The sequence below is a fragment of the Gigantopelta aegis genome, chromosome 10 (assembly GCF_016097555.1).
Source record: "Gigantopelta aegis isolate Gae_Host chromosome 10, Gae_host_genome, whole genome shotgun sequence".
Classification (NCBI taxonomy): Eukaryota; Metazoa; Mollusca; class Gastropoda; order Neomphalida; family Peltospiridae; genus Gigantopelta; species Gigantopelta aegis.
In genome coordinates, this window is record NC_054708.1 from 37,400,129 (window position 1) to 37,418,623 (window position 18,495).

Here is an 18,495-nt window from a genome sequence, read left to right on the forward strand (position 1 = left end):
CGGGACAGGGCATCAGCGATCACATTAGATGTGCCCTTGATATGTTCAATGGTAATTGGGAATTCCTGCAGAAGAAGACTCCATCTTAAAACTCTCTGGTTGGTGGCTTTCATTCTGTGAATGAAAGTGAGCGGATTATGGTCCGTAAAGACCACCACTTGATGCACTGCCGATTTCACGTAGATCTGAAAATGCTTCAGAGCTTGTACCATGGCCAAAGCTTCCTTCTCTATAGTGGAATAGTTCACCTGGTGTTTGTCAAACGTTTTGGAGAAGAAACTTACAGGATGCTCCAGTCCATTTTCGTCTTCCTGGAACAGCACAGCTCCAGCTCCCACGTCTCTGGCACCCACAGCTAGCTTGAAAGGCATTCGGTAGTCTGGTGCTGCCATCACGGGAGACGAGGAGAGCATCTGCTTAGGATGGTTGAATGACTTCTTGCATTCATCTGACCACTGGAACTTCGTTTTTCTCCGATAGGCATGCTGTCGACTCGGTGTAGCGTTGGGTTCCAAGCGCACATCCTTGATTAAGGTATTGGTAACCGTTGGAAGGTCCTGACAAATGGAAACATTGTCTTGTTTCAACGTAGTCAACTTTGCTTGCTGGGGGCTAAAGTCTGCTATAATCTGGCTGTTGGTTAATTTGTTCTCTGCAGTCTTGACGTCATCACAGGAAATTGAGTGACTCTCAATTTGGACAGGCAACTCTGGAACTATCGGCAGTTGTCAAAAAAACCTTTTAGCAAATTGATGTGACAATACCTACTTTTCCTAACCCTATCAGAAGTGTTTATCACATACCCTGTCTCATTAACCCATTTGTGCACAACATAGGGACCGAAATACCTGTTCTGCAATGAACCCCGTTTAATGGGAAGGTACAGCAGCACCTTATCCCCTGGTTTAAATTCCCGACTCCTAGCCTTCCTATCAAACACTGATTTTATTTTGCTCTGAGCATGGCTCAGTTGCTTCCTAGCTAGTTCGGTCGCCGCAACCTCCTATCTCTAACTCTTTTATTCATTAATACTCCCTCAGTTAACAATGTAGTGCGAGCTGCCAACAAAATTGGATCAGCCCCCTGCTCTAGGATTAACTCTTGTCTATTACAAGGTAAGTCCCCTCTATCAAACACAACTGGTTCATTTCCCCTCTGCGGGAGGTCAACAGGTTCCACCACATTTAATTCCTCAGTTGACTTATCTACCATTTTACTGATGACCTCATCCACTCCAATTTCATGGCTCACACACATATCAGACAAATCACAAATATCCTCTGGGTCTTGTGTTACCGTTCTGGCCATAGCCCTAGTCATTACACACGCAGGATAACTAACCTCATCAACCTCACACTCTTTTATGGGTAAAGGGCTGTCTTCAATTAACAATTTGTCACCTTGGGGCTGGCAACACTGACTAGTCAAATCATTACCCAACAAAACTCCTATGTTTTCAACAGGCAAGTCCTTCATAACACCCATAATGACTGGTCCCGTCACAAACTTCGAACACAAGAAAACGTTATGTAACCGGACAACCATTTTTTCTCCAGTAACCGAGGTTAAGGCCAAACTACGTCCTGTATCTGAATTCTCAATACCAGCTAAACACTCTGACGTTATCAGCGACTGACTACACCCAGTATCTCGACAGATTGATATTGCCTTAGGACTCAATTCTTGTTTCATATCACAAACCATACCAGTGGACACATACGGGTTTACTTTTTATGCCATGGGACTAACCATTAACTCTCTCGCTAGCGGAGCTGACCTCACTAAACCGACCACTTGCGCATTATCGCGTTTCCTTTTAAAACAGTCCCCGACAAGATGGTTATCCTTTTTACAGTAACTGCAATGTGGACGAAAAGTCCGTGCATTGGCTGATAATGCAGGTTTATCCTTACTTTGCCCACCAGGTACATTCCTTGCCTGACTAGCTGACCAACTAGATGACTCTCCCCGATAGTTACTTTCCCGGGAAAAACCTGGCTGAAATTTCTTCTTATCACCCTGTTGTAAAGAGCTACCCTGTACTGCCTGAGCTTTGTGTATTAACACGTAATCATCTGCCACTATGCCTGCCACCTCTATCTTTTTGACATCACGATCCTCTAAATGAATACGTAAGCTAACTGGTAATCCATATTTAATGTCCTGTAAGATCAACAACTCCCGTAACTCGGTATATGACTCTACCTGATGAGACACCACCCATTTATCAAACTTCCCTGCCTTCTTAGCCACAAACTCACTATAAGACTGACCCTGCGTTTTTCTCAACTCGCTATACCGTAAGCGATAATCCTCAGGTCGTAATTCATACGCCCTCAACACTGCCGCCGTAACTAGGTCGTACTGACTTGCTCGCTCATCACTCATTGAATTATAAGCTACACTAGCCTTCCCCTTAAACTTAGACACGGCTAACAATGTCCACTTAGACTGCGGCCAATTTAGCTGCTTAGCGGCCCGTTCAAAAAGTTGGAAGAACATATCTACCTCCTGGTCATCAAATACAGGCACTGATCTATAAGCCTCCGACATGGTAAACCCATTTCCTGCTTCTCGTCTAACTTCTTCAGTATTCAATTTTAACTCATGTTCCACTTTTAATTTTGCTAACTGGAATTCTCTATCCCTATCTCTCTCTTTTCTCTCTCTCTCTCTTCTTTATCCCTCTCTTCTCTTTCTCTGTCTTCTTTATCCCTCTCTTCTCTTTCTCTCTCTCTCTATCCCTCTCTCTATCCCTCTCTCTATCTTCTCTATCTCTCTCTCTATCTAATGCATGTTCTTCTCTTTCGTACTCAAGTTTTTTAAAAGCTAATTGTTGTTCCACACTTAACTCATTTATCTCTATCTCTGGAACAATCTCACTGTCTTCCATAACAGGCCTATCACCAAAAACTTCCTGCATAATAATTGTCTTTATATCACCTAAGGTTTTAGCTGATGTTAAATCAATTTCTCGCTCACCCACGATTTCAACTAACTCGGCCTTACGTGCTCGCTTAATCTCCACTACACTGAGCGTAGGCCTATCCAGCAAATTCTTATCCATGTTTAGATATGACGCACTTATTATTAATTAATTTTCTAGTGAACAACGTTGCTACTTCTAGTTATTTGTAAAAATAATTATAAAGCCCCCATTTAGAAACAATACTTTTTTAAATATGCATGTCCCGTTTCAGATCCGGGACGAGCGCCCCAATTTTCACTCCTGTCACGAGGATCCTACAATACCCGTAACTAAATGAAACACGATTATCCAAATATCTCTCCTAACTGTCTATCTATTAGATCTTTCTGTAATGGGCAGTTATACCCACGTGGCTCGTCTAGGTATGATCAGAGATAAGATCTTATATAAAGTATATGTAATATAGCACGTTTAGTTCACTAGAAAACACAACAAAAACACAATACACTTTGGAATCTGTATTAATACTATGCTGACAAATGTACTGCCGCAGTAGTTAATTAACAACAACAAATAATAACAACCCAGAACTGATCACTTAATTAGTTAATCTCTAGGTGTCTAGTTTACACAATATTGTAATCACTTCACCGTGACACAACACCCACACGTGTGATAATTGAGAAACGCTTCCAGGGGAACTTAATTAATAAAGGAATTACAACTCTATTCCTAACTGGTTAATTTTTAATTAACCCTTAACTACTCATTCAGTAACCTTGTAATACAGAATTAATACTGGTACCTATCACAATAAAGACAATAACCTACAGTTTACTTAGGTCCTCTAGGATGACTGGTTAAGCTTTATATATATTAGAACAGTGAGCCTAAAGTCTACTGCGTCAGATTACCGGCAGCACCGTCTAAATAATATTGGTATAATACAGTATTAAAATATTTAAAGTCACATCAATCACATCAAGGTTATACAACAGAGCAGAAATAATATATTTACCAGTCTGGATGGACAACGTTCCCCTTGGAAGCCTTCCTATGTTTCCCTCCCATATCTCTAAAACCCTAGCTATTTATCATAAAAGCCGAATATCGCCTGGGGGTACAACGCGGTCCTCCCCCTATCAAGTGATATTTCCACAGCGACCAAGCTGGCATATTTTTCTTAGATGACCAGACTTGCTGACGCCTAGTCGCCAAAATCACGGTCGTAAAAACCGCACTCGCGGAGGTATTACGTTACTACTGGCCACATGGCCTCCGCATCTGGTCTGGGTGTGTATTAGAAAGAGCTCGACGACCGTCGCGCAGAGGTATTTCGTAACAAAGTGCCCACCTGGGCTTACGTGCATATTGGAACTGCACACGGCCCTCTAAAACAATTAATATCGCCACAGGCGAAAACAAAATTAAGAGCATGTTCCGTCACACACACCCACCTCAAAAAGGATATTTCCTCTACTCTAGGAATAGGGAAATATACTACATTAAAACAAAAAGTGCATTAACCGATGCATCCGGGCATTTATAACACATAGTAATAAGGTGACTACCAGTAATCACACTGAGTCTCTGAGTCCCTGGTATACAATGAAATATATAAAAACAAAACAGAAATCAAGAATGTCAACACATTATCATAATGTTCAACTTCGGGACAGGGCATCAGCGATCACATTAGATGTGCCCTTGATATGTTCAATGGTAATTGGGAATTCCTGCAGAAGAAGACTCCATCTTAAAACTCTCTGGTTGGTGGCTTTCATTCTGTGAATGAAAGTGAGCGGATTATGGTCCGTAAAGACCACCACTTGATGCACTGCCGATTTCACGTAGATCTGAAAATGCTTCAGAGCTTGTACCATGGCCAAAGCTTCCTTCTCTATAGTGGAATAGTTCACCTGGTGTTTGTCAAACGTTTTGGAGAAGAAAAACTTACAGGATGCTCCAGTCCATTTTCGTCTTCCTGGAACAGCACAGCTCCAGCTCCCACGTCTCTGGCACCCACAGCTAGCTTGAAAGGCATTCGGTAGTCTGGTGCTGCCATCACGGGAGACGAGGAGAGCATCTGCTTAGGATGGTTGAATGACTTCTTGCATTCATCTGACCACTGGAACTTCGTTTTTCTCCGATAGGCATGCTGTCGACTCGGTGTAGCGTTGGGTTCCAAGCGCACATCCTTGATTAAGGTATTGGTAACCGTTGGAAGGTCCTGACAAATGGAAACATTGTCTTGTTTCAACGTAGTCAACTTTGCTTGCTGGGGGCTAAAGTCTGCTATAATCTGGCTGTTGGTTAATTTGTTCTCTGCAGTCTTGACATCATCACAGGAAATTGAGTGACTCTCAATTTGGACAGGCAACTCTGGAACTATCGGCAGTTGTCAAAAAAACCTTTTAGCAAATTGATGTGACAATACCTACTTTTCCTAACCCTATCAGGAGTGTTTATCACATACCCTGTCTCATTAACCCATTTGTGCACAACATAGGGACCGAAATACCTGTTCTGCAATGAACCCCGTTTAATGGGAAGGTACAGCAGCACCTTATCCCCTGGTTTAAATTCCCGACTCCTAGCCTTCCTATCAAACACTGATTTTATTTTGCTCTGAGCATGGCTCAGTTGCTTCCTAGCTAGTTCGGTCGCCGGCAACCTCCTATCTCTAACTCTTTTATTCATTAATACTCCCTCAGTTAACAATGTAGTGCGAGCTGCCAACAAAATTGGATCAGCCCCCTGCTCTAGGATTAACTCTTGTCTATTACAAGGTAAGTCCCCTCTATCAAACACAACTGGTTCATTTCCCCTCTGCGGGAGGTCAACAGGTTCCACCACATTTAATTCCTCAGTTGACTTATCTACCATTTTACTGATGACCTCATCCACTCCAATTTCATGGCTCACACACATATCAGACAAATCACAAATATCCTCTGGGTCTTGTGTTACCGTTCTGGCCATAGCCCTAGTCATTACACACGCAGGATAACTAACCTCATCAACCTCACACTCTTTTATGGGTAAAGGGCTGTCTTCAATTAACAATTTGTCACCTTGGGGCTGGCAACACTGACTAGTCAAATCATTACCCAACAAAACTCCTATGTTTTCAACAGGCAAGTCCTTCATAACACCCATAATGACTGGTCCCGTCACAAAACTTCGAACACAAGAAAACGTTATGTAACCGGACAACCATTTTTTCTCCAGTAACCGAGGTTAAGGCCAAACTACGTCCTGTATCTGAATTCTCAATACCAGCTAAACACTCTGACGTTATCAGCGACTGACTACACCCAGTATCTCGACAGATTGATATTGCCTTAGGACTCAATTCTTGTTTCATATCACAAACCATACCAGTGGACACATACGGGTTTACTTTTTATGCCATGGGACTAACCATTAACTCTCTCGCTAGCGGAGCTGACCTCACTAAACCGACCACTTGCGCATTATCGCGTTTCCTTTTAAAACAGTCCCCGACAAGATGGTTATCCTTTTTACAGTAACTGCAATGTGGACGAAAAAGTCCGTGCATTGGCTGATAATGCAGGTTTATCCTTACTTTGCCCACCAGGTACATTCCTTGCCTGACTAGCTGACCAACTAGATGACTCTCCCCGATAGTTACTTTCCCGGGAAAAACCTGGCTGAAATTTCTTCTTATCACCCTGTTGTAAAGAGCTACCCTGTACTGCCTGAGCTTTGTGTATTAACACGTAATCATCTGCCACTATGCCTGCCACCTCTATCTTTTTGACATCACGATCCTCTAAATGAATACGTAAGCTAACTGGTAATCCATATTTAATGTCCTGTAAGATCAACAACTCCCGTAACTCGGTATATGACTCTACCTGATGAGACACCACCCATTTATCAAACTTCCCTGCCTTCTTAGCCACAAACTCACTATAAGACTGACCCTGCGTTTTTCTCAACTCGCTATACCGTAAGCGATAATCCTCAGGTCGTAATTCATACGCCCTCAACACTGCCGCCGTAACTAGGTCGTACTGACTTGCTCGCTCATCACTCATTGAATTATAAGCTACACTAGCCTTCCCCTTAAACTTAGACACGGCTAACAATGTCCACTTAGACTGCGGCCAATTTAGCTGCTTAGCGGCCCGTTCAAAAAGTTGGAAGAACATATCTACCTCCTGGTCATCAAATACAGGCACTGATCTATAAGCCTCCGACATGGTAAACCCATTTCCTGCTTCTCGTCTAACTTCTTCAGTATTCAATTTTAACTCATGTTCCACTTTTAATTTTGCTAACTGGAATTCTCTATCCCTATCTCTCTCTTTTCTCTCTCTCTCTCTTCTTTATCCCTCTCTTCTCTTTCTCTGTCTTCTTTATCCCTCTCTTCTCTTTGTCTCTCTCTCTATCCCTCTCTCTATCCCTCTCTCTATCTTCTCTATCTCTCTCTCTATCTAATGCATGTTCTTCTCTTTCGTACTCAAGTTTTTTAAAAGCTAATTGTTGTTCCACACTTAACTCATTTATCTCTATCTCTGGAACAATCTCACTGTCTTCCATAACAGGCCTATCACCAAAAACTTCCTGCATAATAATTGTCTTTATATCACCTAAGGTTTTAGCTGATGTTAAATCAATTTCTCGCTCACCCACGATTTCAACTAACTCGGCCTTACGTGCTCGCTTAATCTCCACTACACTGAGCGTAGGCCTATCCAGCAAATTCTTATCCATGTTTAGATATGACGCACTTATTATTAATTAATTTTCTAGTGAACAACGTTGCTACTTCTAGTTATTTGTAAAAATAATTATAAAGCCCCCATTTAGAAACAATACTTTTTTAAATATGCATGTCCCGTTTCAGATCCGGGACGAGCGCCCCAATTTTCACTCCTGTCACGAGGATCCTACAATACCCGTAACTAAATGAAACACGATTATCCAAATATCTCTCCTAACTGTCTATCTATTAGATCTTTCTGTAATGGGCAGTTATACCCACGTGGCTCGTCTAGGTATGATCAGAGATAAGATCTTATATAAAGTATATGTAATATAGCACGTTTAGTTCACTAGAAAACACAACAAAAACACAATACACTTTGGAATCTGTATTAATACTATGCTGACAAATGTACTGCCGCAGTAGTTAATTAACAACAACAAATAATAACAACCCAGAACTGATCACTTAATTAGTTAATCTCTAGGTGTCTAGTTTACACAATATTGTAATCACTTCACCGTGACACAACACCCACACGTGTGATAATTGAGAAACGCTTCCAGGGGAACTTAATTAATAAAGGAATTACAACTCTATTCCTAACTGGTTAATTTTTAATTAACCCTTAACTACTCATTCAGTAACCTTGTAATACAGAATTAATACTGGTACCTATCACAATAAAGACAATAACCTACAGTTTACTTAGGTCCTCTAGGATGACTGGTTAAGCTTTATATATATTAGAACAGTGAGCCTAAAGTCTACTGCGTCAGATTACCGGCAGCACCGTCTAAATAATATTGGTATAATACAGTATTAAAATATTTAAAGTCACATCAATCACATCAAGGTTATACAACAGAGCAGAAATAATATATTTACCAGTCTGGATGGACAACGTTCCCCTTGGAAGCCTTCCTATGTTTCCCTCCCATATCTCTAAAACCCTAGCTATTTATCATAAAAGCCAAATATCGCCTGGGGGTACAACACGGTCCTCCACCTATCAAGTGATATTTCCACAGCGACCAAGCCGGCATATTTTTCTTAGATGGCCAGACTTGCTGACGCCTAGTCGCCAAAATCACAGTCGTAAAAACCGCACTCGCGGAGGTATTACGTAACTACTGGCCACATGGCCTCCGCATCTAGTCTGGGTGTGTATTAAAAAGAGCTCGATGACCGTCGCGCAGAGGTATTTCGTAACAAAGTGCCCACCTGGGCTTAAGTGCATATTGGAACTGCACACGGCCCTCTAAAACAATTAATATCGCCACAGGCGGAAACAAAATTAAGAGCATGTTCCGTCACATACATATAACACTTGAGTTTCATGCAGATTTCCCCATTTGCTACAGAGTCCTAAAACTTAACATATTTTGGAACCATCACAGTTTTTTCACTTTCCATTGCAGTGCGTCAATATATTGAGTTGAACTTGAACATATACTTTTATCATTTCGAGTTAGAGATCAAGTTTGGGTTTCATGGTGAGTTCACAGTTTTTAGGACTTTCAGATAAGGTCCTGAAATTGTGTGTGTAACTTTATCACATAGACCTATAGATCAACTTTAAATTCCATGGCTCCAACAACACGACTAGCTGAGCGTTAACATCTTCATAGTGAATAAATGAATGAATGTTTAACGACACCCCAGCACGAAAAATACATCGGCGATTGGGTGTGAAACTAAGCTAAGATCTTCATAGTGATGCAATCAGTATAATAAGCTATCTAGGAGGGTGATACACTAATAGATGTGTATACTTGAACATTCATGAAATGACAACCAGCTTATTAATATAATCACAAGAATTGAATGTTTGTTCTGACAGGACTGGGAGGAATTACTACTCAATCTGTTAGATAATTTGTTTGCCTAGAATGTTACTTACTATTGGCTACTCCCACAAGTCTCGTACAGGATATCTTATGAAATGTTGATCTATAGCTTTTTAAAGCATACATTTTAACAACAAAGCTTTACCTACTAACACAAAAATAACACTGGTTATCCATGACACACATTAAACTATTCTCTCTATATATTTTAAGAGGAAAGAAATTTTATACATCAGAATTATTAACTATCAAGTAATATATATAGTTAAAATAGTACACTATTTCTAACTCATAGATATTTCAGTGTAATGCACATGTATTTAATGGGAATCATTTTTACTTTCTAAGCTTATACAACAGTGCATTTTGCTATCTATTGTATATAAAGAAGGAATTTTTTTTTCATTTAACTATTTTATATAGTGACACTATGTTCTCACTTAATGAAGAATTTCGCCACTGGGTTTTCACTCCCCTTAAGTTTCTGATCTACATATTCCAACATCAGTCGAATCAGTTGCACTATGGCGATGATTAATGAACCAAACGCGAGTGTTCCAAGATGATATCTACAAATAAAAGCACAAATGGTTTAAACAATACCAAACAACAAAGAGCTTATACTGTCTTTATGTCCAACATGATATTGTATACAAAAATACAAATACTCATCTTATTTTTCTAAAAGCATTTTACATATTCTGAAATAGTATATTGCTGAAAGGAGACTTACACTATCAGGAAATTGGGCTAATAGTACATAGATTCATTGATCTGGTTCGACAAAATTGTGTTACGTTTTCCAATCCACAAGACCACGACTATATACTATATATACTAATACATGAACTACAGGAAAATAATTAACTATATTTCAGAACTTTTTTTCAACTAGTACTGTAATAAACATTACAACCGTTGTCAAGTAGAGCAATAAATAATATGCTTGTAAATGTGAATTCGGAATAAATGGAAGTGCTTATGTGCACAGTTACATACCTGAAGCATCTCCATACTGCCGACAACAATGGGAATGTTGGGATATCCTTCGATTTATCAAAAGCCCAATAATACGACGAAAAGGCTCCAGCTAGCGTCATTTGACCAAATGCAATGGTAAAGTTGACCAACCAGAACATCATAAACACATTGTACACTTGGAGGTATATTGTGTAGCTGGAATGGAAATACGTATGTTAGTTTTCAAGTCAATAAAAGGTTGTTATATTTCGGTAACAAGCAATAATATTATACTATAGATGTGTCATCAAATATATGTCACCTCTGTCAGGTTTATTAAAAAAGAAGATTTATCTAATAAAGTTGTAACAGTTAATATTCGCACCCCTCTTATTTGCCTAGGCTTCTGGACTGCCACCCCAGTAAAGCGCGATTGAATCATCAATGGATATAGGCACGTCAGTACATTGTTATACAATCAGGAGCATTATGTAAATTTAGAGGGCGACCCGGGAATGCGCGACTAATGATACATTTCCCTGTACAGTGGCGTAGCTGTTTTTGTTTTTGTCGAGGATGGTCAATCCTTCTTGTTACACTACCGTGTCAAATTGTTTTGACACTGCAGTTATCGGGGGAGGGGGGGAGGTGGGGGGTGGAGGGTGTGTGTGGGGGGTTAATGTGATTCGTGTCACATGTCTGTGATCCAAATTGCAGTTATTTTCAATTTTTACTGTTGACTGCCTACAAAGTAATTATGGGTTTTTCACACTTTTATGTTAGTTTTGTAAATATGACTTTCTGTCGTTTGTTGTAAAGGCACTTTTTCCTCAAACCAATTTCACAATGACACCTATAATTACTCACAGGATGTCTATCATTCAGATTCTAGGCAGTTAAGATCAAATAAATCCCTCATACATGAAGTAGTAGTACCATCAAATGCCAAGGTGTCATATTTTTTAAATCAATAAAATATCATCACCTTTTGATCTCTGGTGACCTAATTATTATACCAATTTGTACATATGATATATCTGTTTGTAGAGGGCTTTAATATAGAATTTTGACTGCTAGTTGGTGTGGCCACGATCATTGGTTGCAAAGTTATGATACATGTTATCCCAACCCCAGAATATTGTACACTAATTTGTCCTCGGCTCACTATGTTTATGGGGCGATATCTACCAAAACGCTACTCCTTAGAAAAGTCTATCATATTAATTTATTAACTGGGGGCATAGAGGTATTTAATAAACACCATAAAACTTTGCCCGCCCATGTGATACCAATTTTGGCTCTGACCCATGAACTATAGATGTATATTCCTAAAATTAATGCTTATTTACTTAGGACAATTTGAAAATAATTCTTCAATTACGAGTATATGAACTTAAATTAATGAATACAAGCCTACTTACTCGCCTTTGCCGTACTTGAGATAGCCACATACACTTCCAAGGGTATCATTTGTCTACAAATAAATGACATATATTACAGTAAAAGTGTTTCATTAAGTAAACCACAAATGAATAATAGTAATGAATTTGTTTTTAGAATTTCAACAGTAGTATTGTCTGAAAGGAATGTTAGTTAAATCAATGCTTTTGATCACTATGTCTTTCATCTTTATATATACTCAACAAAAACAAGATGGTTTAATTATAAAAGAAATGTAAATCTACATAATTTTGTACCTTATTGCAACAGGACACATGTGAGCACTGTAGGCAAGGATGGGAAAATCCTTATGTAATCTTATTATTGGTTATTTTTTATATTTGTATATTTTACAATTATAAGTTATATATTAATAAATAAAAACGTAACGGATATTAGCACATAATTAGTGAAATATTTATAATAATTTTATCGCGGATGAATTTAACGTTTTGCCATTTGCCATACTGATCTGCATACAAAACTGACTAAAACAAAGTGTGAAAATATTATTTTCAAGCACTAAATGGTATATCGTTACCATTTATAACATTTATAGCCCATAAAATAAATTTTAAATATAACAGTTAATCGGTGAAACGTCTTGATATTAGCAAGTGACTGATCATCGCTATACATAATCACAACATTCACAAACTACACAGTTCCGTTCATACACTGTGATATCCAGTGTAATCAAAGTATGATATTTTTCAGATCACATAGGCTACTTTCAGAATTTGATAACTTTGCAAATTAGATGTTAATTAATCGAGGTCACAGCACTATGTTTATTAACATTTAATCAAATGTACTACTGTGACACTCCATAACTGATATATCCATTCATAGTCATCAAAAACTCCATTTCAATAGCAACCTTAATACTGAAAGCTGTCCAGTGTTCAGAAAGAAAAAAACCGTTAAACACTAGTTTATTTTTATGGAAGAATATTTATTCAGGTTTGACGTCATTTCCATTCAAAAAGGGACACTACGTCACATATTATTACGTTATTTTAATATCGAATAATGGCTGACTGGAATTAAAGAAAACACGTTGTATTAAGGTTGAGATTATATGATAAAGAGATTATTACCCTCGTGTGTTTCGATATCGTCAGGGGCTTGCATAATACAATTTGTATTCCTATTATTTGATACTGATGATATCGAAACACACTTATAACTTTAATTTAAACAAAAATAACAATAACCTTTAAAATAACATGCTTCATTTTATCAGCAAAAAGTAATAACTACTAAATATGACAACATATATATTATGACGTTACTATTGTACACGTGGCAACTGATTTAAGGATTGTCTGTTTACGTTTATCGGAATCATTTGTGTGCATCGGCGATGTGGTTCTCACACAAGATTGCTTATGATTTTTGTTTTGGTTCTTACCCAGATTAACGTAAAAAAATATAACAACAGACAATCCTTATAATTACGTTTTAATCATACTGGCTACTAATGACGCTAAAAGTATATTTTTTATTTTGAATTTGTTTTTCAATTTTAATTAATTATTGTTTTTATTGAGAAATGAACAAACACACATTGCTACGGCTGGACCAACGGACGCTGTAATGAATGTAAGGTAAATTTAATTATAATTACTGAGACGTAACTAGAGATTATTATACGAGGTTGTGTGTCGTACTGAATTTAATTATAATTACTGAGACGTAACTAGAGATTATTATACGAGGTTGTGTGTCGTACTGAATTTAATTATAATTACTGAGACGTAACTAGAGATTATTATACGAGGTTGTGTGTCGTACTGAATTTAACATGTCCAGAAAAACTCACATCAGTGGAACATGGAACTTGTTGAAAGAGATCTTTAGTCTGTTGTTTGATAGCGTCTTCATCCACTGTGCCATTTGCAAATGTTACATTATTTTCTCCCACATTCTGAGCTCTGCCAATTGAAGCTAAAAAGCTTAATTTGTTACGGATCAACACAAAATATCTGTTGGAAAATTGATATTGTTTACAAACAGCTAATGAAAATACCTAAACAAAATCAGTGAGGCAACATACAATACAAGTTAGAAAGGACTAAACTAACATGTAGCAGGGTTGTATATAAATAATAACCATCACCCAAACAAACAAGGCTTTCCATAGAGGAAGAGATATTCATGCAGTGAGGCTACAATGTGCAGTTATCAATAGTCTGTATATTTAAGCATAAGAATGTCATACACAAACATTATGAGACGAGTGGCTCAATAATGTTGATATCATCGTCATTGTCAAATGTGAACAATTTTACAAATTTACGTTGCTTTGAGATCATTAATTTAGTGAACAGGGACAACAACAATAATAAATTGGTTATATACATTTGTTAAACACTGAATTTTCAGGGTAATTCAGAATGCAGTTGGGTGAGTCGCGGAGGGATTCACAAGTAAAGCCTGTTGATCTGAAATTGGAAAGAGTATTTATAAACGAGTAAAACATGTGATATTATGCCTATAGACATGTAATACATACACACACTAAACTACAATCATGTACATACTGGGAAATCTTTTATTTTCGTGAGCCCACCTTTCATGGTTTTGCTAAAATACACATTTTATTGTCTACTTAAATTCGTGAATCGAAAGGTAGCATCATAAATTCGTATTATATGTGTACATGTACTATATTTCCGCTGGATTCGTGAATTCTTTGGCTGCACTAATCCACGAAACTAAGACCGCCAGAAAAACAAAGCGATTTCACAATATATAATAGATTACATAATAATGTGAATAACTAGTTTATTATCTCAGTAGAAGGATACACTAGAACTGCAGCCCAGAAACCGATAACAACCAGCTGTATGATAAATGGAAACAGCGGGAAAACCAAAGTAAACATCATGCTACCAACAGCCCTGAAAGATAAACACAAACTTTGTTATCACAGTTAATTTTAATAATTAAAGTACTAATCAAAATTATATCTCACCATCTTATTACACACAACTGATAAACACAAACTTTGTTATCACAGTTAATTTTAATAATTAAAGTACTAATCAAAATTATATCTCACCATCATATTACACACAACTGATAAAAACATTGACACAAATGGGTAATTGATACTAACTATTCGAGACTGGTTTCAATGGAGTTTAAGATATGTTGACTGGGTACAAATTATTTCTACGAGCCTTGTGGGCTGATATGCTAGGTACCCCCAAACAACAAACCCGGTAATGATTATTATTTAATAAACAGTACAGACAAACAGTCCAGATGAATAGATTTTAAACAATTCACCAACAATAAACCACACATATAAGAACAAAATGTTTATATTACTGTAATCGCAAATGATTACATATTCATTAAAAATAGTATTTCTGAAATAAATGTATGTATCACTATACTACTTGAAATCAGAGTTAATGTACGCCTCACGTTAAATTGTTAATTTTATAGGAATTCGTTCTTAAACATTTCGGGGGGAAAAGTGCAATATGCCTGTTATAAATTGCTGTTAAATAGTGGTTATTGGTGCATTTAGCAGACTAAAAAGTTAAATTAGTACGTCATATTTGAGAACATAAAATAATTTAATAACTATTAAACAGTTTTTAGTTTTAAACAAGTCTGACATGCTAATTAGTCCAAGGGACAGACCCACCAATTTGTTCTTGTTGGTACCATCTGAAGGTACTAAACTTCACTGTGTTTTTCATTGAGCTGAATATTTCAGTGATGCGTTCTTATATGATGGACATCTGAGAAGGGCTATTTTGACCCACATTTTCAAGGTCAAATAAAGTTCACTATTTGTGAATACATTTATGCTGTTAATCACACAAATGAGTGCCACTTTAGATTTTTTTCAACCAACTTTAGAGATGTGTTTATGACACATATATTGGTACTGATGCAACAGTTTTAATTTCAGGCACGGATCAAGAATTTATTTCAAAGGGGAGATAAAATGGATAGGCGTTTTTTATTTTGAGAAAACACCCTAAATAACGTTGCTACATTTTCACAATGAAGGAAGATGCATCCATGCTGCCACATATCTAAATTAATATCCAGTAAGTGCATTAGGATAAAAAATGCATTCGAAATTAAGTTCACTCTTGCTTTTAAAAGACAGCTTAACAAGGTGGCAAAATGCCTGTTAAAAACACATTAAGGCATGTTTCGTTAGCAATCAGTACCTCAATAAAATAGTGTCTGTATAAGGTATGGTTAACGTTAGTATAGGTATCTACGCAAATCTGACCTTTAAAGGTATTTTGGGTCAGTGGGGGTGGGGGGGGGGGGGGTGTCATTTAAGGTCATTTGAGGTCAGAATAGGACATATTCATTTGTTTGCATTTTTTTTATCCTCGAGGCTAGGGTTCTTATTTTAATGTGTTACCTATGTTGAGGGTTCTTATTTTAATGTGTTACTTATGTTGAGGGTTCTTATTTTAATGTGTTACTTATGTTGTCTCATAATTAATAAAACTATAATGCATCATTATATATTAAAGTTATACAATTTAATGGGACTCTTGATATATAAACCGGCCTCAGTGGCGTTGTGGCAGGCCATCGATCTACAGGCTGGTAGGTACTGGGTTCGGATCCCAGTCGAGGCATGGGATTTTTAATCCAGATACCGACTCTAAACCCTGAGTGAGTGCTCCGCAAGGCTCAATGGGTAGGTGTAAACCACTTGCACCGACCAGTGATCCATAACTGGTTCAACAAAGGCCATGGTTTGTGCTATTCTGCCTGTGGGAAACGCAAATAAAAGATCCCTTGCTGCTAATCGGAAGAGTAGCCCATGTAGTGGCGACAGCGGGTTTCCTCTTAGAATCTGTGTAGTCCTTAACCATATGTCTGACGCTATATAACCTTAAATAAAATGTGTTGAGTGCGTCGTTAAATAAAACATTTCTTTCTTTCTTTCTTGATATATAAAACATCAATTTATCTTGAAATAATAAGATTAAAAATGTCTCAAAGATCTCCAAAAAATTATGGTTTTGTGTTTTTTAGAAATGAGTGCACATTATTATTGGCGTTTATATAGGATAGCGGTTATGTTGAGGTTAGGTACTTTAGTGATTTTTAACTTTGAAGGTTATTTTTAAAGGCCGTTGAAGGTCAGTTGGTGTTACAAAGAGGATATTTTCCTTTTTTTATATCTATGAGTCTAGGAATTTAAAAAATATGTTATTTACATGTTGTTTAACAATGCTTATTATGAATGTATTATATAGAGGCTATTTCATGTTGGTTTTTTTGGAATACATTTTTTATGTCAACGAGTGATGTGTGAAACCATATTTTCACGAATTGCAAAGCAATGAGTGAAAATATGGTTTTCATACATCAGGACTATTTATATAAATTCTTATTTGTGAAATTGTTTTTCACACATCATGAGTATTTATATAAACTCTTATTTGTGAAATTGTTTTTCACACATCATGAGTATTTATATAAACTCTTATCACGAGTTAACATAAAATTCATATTCGAAAAAACACCCGATGAAATGGTCTATTTATTATTTATCTCGCCTTTCATTTGGTTATTTAGACTTGGAAAAAAAACCTTATACCCCACGTGGGCGGAGTCAAATCTCTTATACCCAACCTGTAACATCGGACTGTTGTTACTGTAATAATTCGCCATGCAAAAATTTATCTGTTACCAGCGTAAATAAAACATGTCTGTCAAATGATTTGCCAACAACTCCGAAAATTAAATTGAAGAAAAGTGAGCATTTTAACGTGGCATAGCATTGTAATAGTACAGCTAATTTTGAATTTGAATGACGTCAGTATTCCAATGATGTCACTGTAAAATATATTTCCTTACAATAACACTAATATCTAATAATGACAAATAGCACTGTTGTTTTTATTAAAATTACAATTTGGGGCAGAACTTGTGCTAAATTAATGTCACTTAGATTAAATAATTTTTGCAAACTGGCCATTAGCTATTTCTTGGCAACTTTATGAATTTTGTTTCAATATATGCATGTAAAAGAATTACAATTGGATATCTTTATAATATGTTAAAATTTCAATGTTTTTATTGCCTTCTGTCACCTTCATTTTGTCACTTCTCCTCCTTTCCTTTGGAGAAAAGCAAAAATAAGCAGCACCACAAATCGTTCATAGAGCTTCAAAATTAATGGTTTTAAGACAGAGTGCTAGTTGGAGGGAATAGTTATCTCAAAGGATATCAGTATAGTTAAACACAGGCAGAATAAGTGATCTATCTATCTATCTATCTATCTATCTATCTATCTATCTATCTATATATATATATATATATATATATGATGTCACGCCACTATCGATATGGTTAAAGGAATGCTTTGACGAGGTCTTTTGGACTGGGTTTAATTTTTCAACGATATTTAATGCACATTATTGCTTGCCAACAAGTATATTTATATACTTAATTAATATACCTATAAAAAATGTAACGTCTATTATATATAACGGGCACAGCCGTTTACTCCATCCCAGAAAGTCCTCCCTCTCGTGACCAGGTTGTTAAGTAATACTTTAGATTAGGCATTATTCTTA

At 37.0% G+C, this 18,495-nt stretch overlaps 1 protein-coding gene across 4 annotated transcripts in view; it reads right to left on the reverse strand.

Moving 5' to 3' along the window:
* Positions 1–18,495, reverse strand: part of LOC121382728 (choline transporter-like protein 2) — a 117,740-nt gene that overhangs the window by 15,003 nt on the left and 84,242 nt on the right. For all 4 annotated transcript variants that reach the window (XM_041512286.1, XM_041512283.1, XM_041512285.1 and 1 more), the window contains 5 exons: positions 14,728–14,820; positions 13,740–13,872; positions 11,896–11,948; positions 10,514–10,690; positions 9,955–10,083 (listed from right to left, as the gene is read on the reverse strand). In XM_041512286.1, coding sequence (XP_041368220.1) covers positions 9,955–10,083; positions 10,514–10,690; positions 11,896–11,948; positions 13,740–13,872; positions 14,728–14,820 — 585 coding nt within the window. The remainder of the gene's footprint in view (positions 1–9,954; positions 10,084–10,513; positions 10,691–11,895; positions 11,949–13,739; positions 13,873–14,727; positions 14,821–18,495) is intronic.